At 38.0% G+C, this 6381-nt stretch overlaps 1 protein-coding gene and 1 non-coding gene across 2 annotated transcripts; one reads left to right on the forward strand and one right to left on the reverse strand.

Moving 5' to 3' along the window:
- The first annotated feature begins 839 nt into the window (after nucleotides 1–839).
- LOC133802881 (small nucleolar RNA R71) lies at nucleotides 840–946 on the forward strand. Its single transcript, XR_009877628.1, has one exon. It is a non-coding gene; the product is annotated as a small nucleolar RNA R71 (small nucleolar RNA).
- A 4707-nt stretch (nucleotides 947–5653) lies between these two features.
- Nucleotides 5654–6043, reverse strand: LOC133800300 (uncharacterized). Its single transcript, XM_062238256.1, has one exon. The coding sequence runs from the start codon at nucleotides 6041–6043 to the stop codon at nucleotides 5654–5656; it is 390 nt and encodes a 129-aa protein (XP_062094240.1).
- Nucleotides 6044–6381: the final 338 nt, after the last annotated feature.

Raw genomic sequence — 6381 nt, forward strand, 5'->3', positions numbered from 1 at the left:
CCTGTGGAGATCTAGGTTGTGTAGTTTGCTCCCCACTCCTCAGAGTAATTGCCTGTACTTGCTCCTTGGGGTTTACTTCAGTATTACTAGGCAAGTTTCCCTGGGATCTGTTATTGAGCATATTGGCCAACTGCCCAACCTGTGTCTCAAGGTTTTGAATAGAGGATCTGGTCTCAGTCATAAATTGAGTCTGAGTATTAGTAAGAGTCAACAAGGCAGCTTGCAATTCATTAGGCCTCTCAGGTTGAGGCATTGATTGTTGAGGCCTAAACTGTTGTGATGATGAAGCTTGATTCATAGGTGGCTGAGGCATGTTATTCTGAAATTGGCCCTGAAACTGAGGTTGTTGGCCTTGATTATTCTTCCACAAAAAATTGGGATGATTTCGCCACCCAGGATTGTAGTTGTTGGAAAATGGATTATTGAGTGGCCTTTGAAAGTTTCCCACCGCTTGAACTTGGGCATGATCCATTGAGGTATTATTATTTATACAGATAGGGCACTGATCGACAGAATGAGCACCACCACACATTTCACACCTCACTGCCATCTGAAGCGCATTAGCAGATACACTGCTCTGTTGTAACTGCTTTGTCAGAGAGGCTACTTGCGCTGTTAGAGCAGTGATTGCATCCAGCTCATGCACCCCAGCTACCTTCCTAACTCCTGATAATCTTTCCTCAGACCATTGATGATTGTTTGTGGCCATGTCCTCTAGTAGCTCATAAGCACCAGTTGCGCTCTTGCTCACAAAAGTGCCACCTGCTGCAGCATCAATAATGGTTCTGATTGTTGGACATAAACCATTGTAGAAATTCTGTACTAGCATCCACTGTTCAATGCCATGATGAGGACATCTTCTCAGGAGTTCCTTAAATCGTTCCCAAGCTTCATACAGTGACTCTCAGTCATTCTGGCAAAAGTTATTTATCTCTCCCCTCAATTTAGCAGCTTTGGACGGAGGGAAGAATTTGGACAAAAATTTCTGAGCTAGATCTTGCCAGGTGACAATAGAATTTGGCTGCAGAGAGTTCAACCAACTTTTAGCTCTGTCCCTTAGAGAAAATGGGAAGAGCCTAAGCTTGATTGCGTCATCACTCACCCCATTATATTTGAAGGTTCCACACAGCTCCAGAAAGTTGGACAAATGGGTGTGAGGATCTTCAGAGGGCAACCCATTGAATTGCACAGATGACTGCACCATTTGTAAAATAGCAGGCTTGATTTCGAAGTTGTTGGCCTCAACAGTTGGTGGGCGTATACTATTTTTTACTCCCGTCAGAGTGGGTAGCACATAATCTCTCAGGCTCCTCTCAGCATTGGTCTGATCCTGAACCCCTTGTACAACTCCTGGATTTAGAACATTCCTGCCATCCCTGTCATTCTGTGCCATCTTCACAGAATTCTGGGCCTCTCTCTTGCTCTTTCTGATTTGATTGCAAGACTTTTCAATCTCGGGATTCAGAGGAACAAGTGTGGCTTTTCCTTTTCTGCCACGCATATACCAAAATTCACCTGAGATAGAAAAATTAAGCAACTAAACAGATTAGAAACAAGATAAATTAAAATCAAATTAGAATAAAAATTAATTAGACTGATATTGATAATTATTTCAGTCCCCGGCAACGGCGCCAAAAACTTGTTGCGAAATTTATAGCTATGCAAGTGCACACAGTCGCAAACTCGTAATAAAATGGTAAAACCAAGTATCGTCCTCAAGGGCTGATTTATCAATTACCAGTCAATTAATTTCTTGTTCTATTTGATGAATTGAAATTCTTGATTTTCATAAATACAGCAAAAGAAACTATAAATTGCAGAAACAATAATTGAAAATTGAATAGAATAAAAACTAATGGAAAAAAAACTTTTAATTTAATCACTGAGAAACAATTAGGATATTCAATCTCATCAACTATCCTCCCTATTATCCCCTAATGCAAAGTGTGAATTCTTCTTCTTTTGACCTAATTTAATTAACAAGTTGATATAGCAGCCTATAATCATACTATGAATTATAAACTCAACCTAGGTGATAATTTCCTATATTTCTATGGTAAATTGAACCACGCAGGTAGCATTAATCTCAATCAACTTAATAACAGTTACACAATTAATTCAGAAACTTTCGTTCTAAATTAGAATTATGTCCAATATAACCACAGCATAATTAAATCTCACTTCTCAGATTTTGACTTAAAAACATATGTAAATGACTAAAGATGGCCAATCAATAATCAATTTAAAAGAACAGATTATATGGAATTGAAGAAGAGTGAAGAAGAAGAATATTAAAATTGCATTAGTTCATAACAGGGATTCAAGTGATTCAATTAAACATCCCAAACAGAAAAATTAGTTCATAATCATAATGCTAATCACAACAAAAATTAAAGATAACATCATGAAGAAGAAGAAAAACATGTAAAAATACTCTAGTTCTTCAGCCTTCAAAACCAGCATTCTCCACAATCTGTACGTGTCTTCTTTCTTCTTTTTCACCAAGTTAAAACCTAAGGTTTCAAATTTTAAAGAAGCGGGCCGCGGCTCTACATACACTATGCCGCGGCCCGTGTCCAAATTCCTGGGCAAAAAGCCTTTTCCATGCTGCGGCCCTCTGAAGCCATGCCGCGGCCCGCATCAACGAGTTTTGGGCAAAATGCCCATCTATGCCGCGGCTCTCTATAGCTATGCCGCGACCCTTAAGGAATTTCTCAATTCTTCAAGTTTTCATCCCAAAATTTCGCCAACACTTCCAAATTGTGTTGAGAACCATTCTTTATCAAAATATGATGAAAAACTTGATTATTTCTTCCCTTTCTTTGGCATTTTCTTCCACATGCTCAATTCTTCCTGATATTCACAAAAACAAACAAACAAAGCATAAACTCGCACTAAATGAAAGAAAAATGAAATAAAAGACTACTAAAAACATCACCAAAACATAACAAAAAGTAGACTCAACACAGACACTCCTAGCAGCCTTATGTCCCTTAGCACAAGGTTCAATTCCCACCAATGATTGTTTCTAGGCTTGAATTTCAAGAATCCATCTTCAAAGGCTTAAGGGGGAGCTTCCAAAGGAGAGAGAGAGAGTTACACATTCAGAACTCAAAGGCTCGACACTTAGCCTAATTTTGGCTTAAGGGTCCCAAAAGACCAAAATACACATGCCTCCTTAGTCTCTCACCAAAGCCCTCAAGGGCAAAAAGGTCATTTTGCACCACTTTCTTGCTAAACCTCGGTTAACACCCTAAATTCCCAATTAATTCACTAATCTACCAAACACAAATATTTTCCTCAACATATCCCATAAATTTCCAAATTATGATAAATTACCAAAATACCCCTTGGCTCACCCCAAGCCGAGTATAAATCCCCGTTGTGACTTTTCCGCCATATTGCTCTAAAAGTTCGACTTAAGATGAATATCTCTCATATACCCACATAATAATGTGGTCTCAAACATACAACACATATAATTACAATTATACCCTCATAACCAAGATGCCCCTTTATAACCTAAACGGGCATGTAAGCACATTTAATACACCTAACACATGTATAACCAACCATATCATAATATAACTCATATAATTCACATAATCACATAAATATTTAACAATCAACACATAATTACCCCACGTACCCTCCTGGGACGCTAATCGAGGCACTAAGCCTTATTAGGAATTTTGGGACATTAAAGTGGTGGTTCAAGGACGCGCGTATGGAAGAATTCCAATAGACTCAGATGCCTAATATGTGCAATAAATGTGTGTAATCGTTCTATATTTAAATATTAATATAACGATAATAGACTTAATTAGGGAATTTATGTATCCATTTATTTGGAAAGTTACCATTTATTGTCCACCATAATGCCCTATAAATATGAGGGGATTTGACAGTAAAATGGACCAACATCTTTTATGCCAAACTTCAGTTGAAATTGTCATAAATAATTTCTTCATGAGTTCCTAAACAAGAATAAGAGTGACTCATGGACTAGGTAGACTTTAACCACAGAACCACGTTAAAACTTTGTGAGTTTATATTTACGGTTTATTAGTAAGCTTAGTCTCTCTAATCAGATTTCTTAATCCATTGTTGGCGAAAAACCGCGTCAAAAACTATTTTGCTCTGAGGTTTGAAGTTTTGGACATAGTCATTTTCTTGAAAGTAGCATTTGCGGAAGCAAACACTTTCTTGTCTAGAGGACTATAGAAAATACCACCCCAAGTACCTTTAGGATAGCCAACAATCATGCAAATCACTTCAGAGTTCTAGATTTCCTTCCCTTTTCCTCAGGATATGGGTGGGACACCACAAATTCTGTAGTGATGTAAATTGGGTTTATGACCATTCCATCATTCTAGAGGTGTTTTGGGAATTGATTTGGATGACACAACATTTAGGATGTCATTTGCAGTCTTTATTGCGTGTTCCCATAAAGATGTGGGTAGAGTCAAGTAACTTAGCATAGACCTAAATATTTCCAACAACGTGCGATTCTGATGTTCCACAACACCATTTTGTTGAGGGGTGCCTGGGCAGTAAGTTGAGATAGAACTCCAAGTTTAGTTAGATGATCTTGGAACTGCATATCCAAATATTCTCCACCCTATCAAATCGCAAGATCTTTAATGTTTTACCTAATTGGTTCTGATCCATTGCAAGAAATTCCTTAAGCTTTGTAAAAGTTTTTGATTTCCTATGCATTAGGTAAAGATAAGGGTATCCATAGTAATCGTCAATGAAAGTGACGAAGTACTCAAAACCACCAATCGATTGTACATTTAGAGGTCCACATGCATCTGAATGCACTAGCCCGAGCAGATCTTTGGCTCTGTCTCCCTTTGCAAAGAATGGACGCTTGGTCATTTTGCCCTTCAAACAAGTCTCATAGACAAGTAATTCACCATTGGTGAGTTCCCTCAAAGGTCCATCCTTTGTAAGTCTTTGAATCCTATCAAAGCTAATGTGACCAAGACGTAAGTGCCATAGATACGTCATATTATCATTATCGACCTTTTGTCATTTATCAATCTTAGGTTTTGCTACTTTAAATAATTCATTATATGCAACGAAAAAATCACATCTATTGAAAGAAATATATATATATATATTAGAACTTGTAAAAGTTACAACAAACTATGTTCATGTAATAAAGAAACCAAAATTAAATTACGACTAAAGTTTGGAATAAAATAAATATTGTCTAAAAACAAAAATTTAGTTCCAAAGTTTAGACGAGCTTGTCCTCTGGCCTTGACTTTGAAGAATGCTCCGTTCCTGACTCCCAGCTTTGGATCGCCATCTTTCACCTCTTCCCATTGGCTAAGCAGCTGTAAAGAAGTGCATACATGGTTAGTGGATCTTGAATCAACAATCCAAATGTATTTATCATCTTCCAAAACACAGGTGTCTAAGGCAAATGAAAAACTACCATTACCTTGGTTTCTTGTTGCTTGGAGCTTTGGGAAATCCTTCTTCTAATTACCTTTCTCATTGCAGTGGAAACATGCACCTTTACCTTTCTTGCCTTTCTTCTTAGCTTTTCCAGGCTTTGCAACACCTTCTGGTTTTGCATCCTTGGCAAGTTTAGGGTTGTCGGTCTATCCACCCTTTCTCTTCTTGCCCTTTAAAGCAGAAGCTAGGTTAGCTTCGACCTGGGCACCCTCAGCAGTAGTTGTAGTAGTAGAAGCCATTTCTTCTCTCCTCCTTTGCTCAGTCCACCATTAATTGCTTCATACATCTGAATTTCTTTCAAGAATTGAGTCATCTCACAATTCAGCTTGTTCAAGAAGTAGTTTATGGTAAACGTCAGAAAAGTAGGAGCAAGGCTATTTAGGATGAGCCTTACTTGAGTTTCCTCGTCTATGGTGGCTTCATGTAATTCAGCCTCCTGAAAATAGTTTGTCATCTTTATGAAATGATCACGAACATGCGTCGTCAATGCCATCCTAGCATTTCCATACTTCTTGATGGCTTCGAAATGAGCTTGCCCAGATTTGTGTCCAAACATCTCTTGAAGTTGTTCCATGATATTAAATGCAGTTTCAACATCTTCTAGCTCGTTCTCAGCGTGTTCGATATGCTAGCTAGCATGTATGCCTTAGCCTTATTGCTTGTCATATGCCAATGCTCATACTTTTCATGGACAGACTTACGTGCTCCTTCAGCTAGAACTTTGGGGGATTCCTCAATCATTGTGAACTTAGAGTTGTCATCGATCAACATGATGTTTGTAGCGTCCCAAAATTCCTTATAGAATTAAGTGCGTTGATTAGCGTGTCAAGATGGCACGTGGGATAATTATGTGTGAATTAATGGATTTATATTATTATATGATTGAGTATGCATGATTATGTGTACTAAATG

Source organism: Humulus lupulus, chromosome 9, assembly GCF_963169125.1.
Source record: "Humulus lupulus chromosome 9, drHumLupu1.1, whole genome shotgun sequence".
In the NCBI taxonomy this organism is placed as follows: Eukaryota; Viridiplantae; Streptophyta; class Magnoliopsida; order Rosales; family Cannabaceae; genus Humulus; species Humulus lupulus.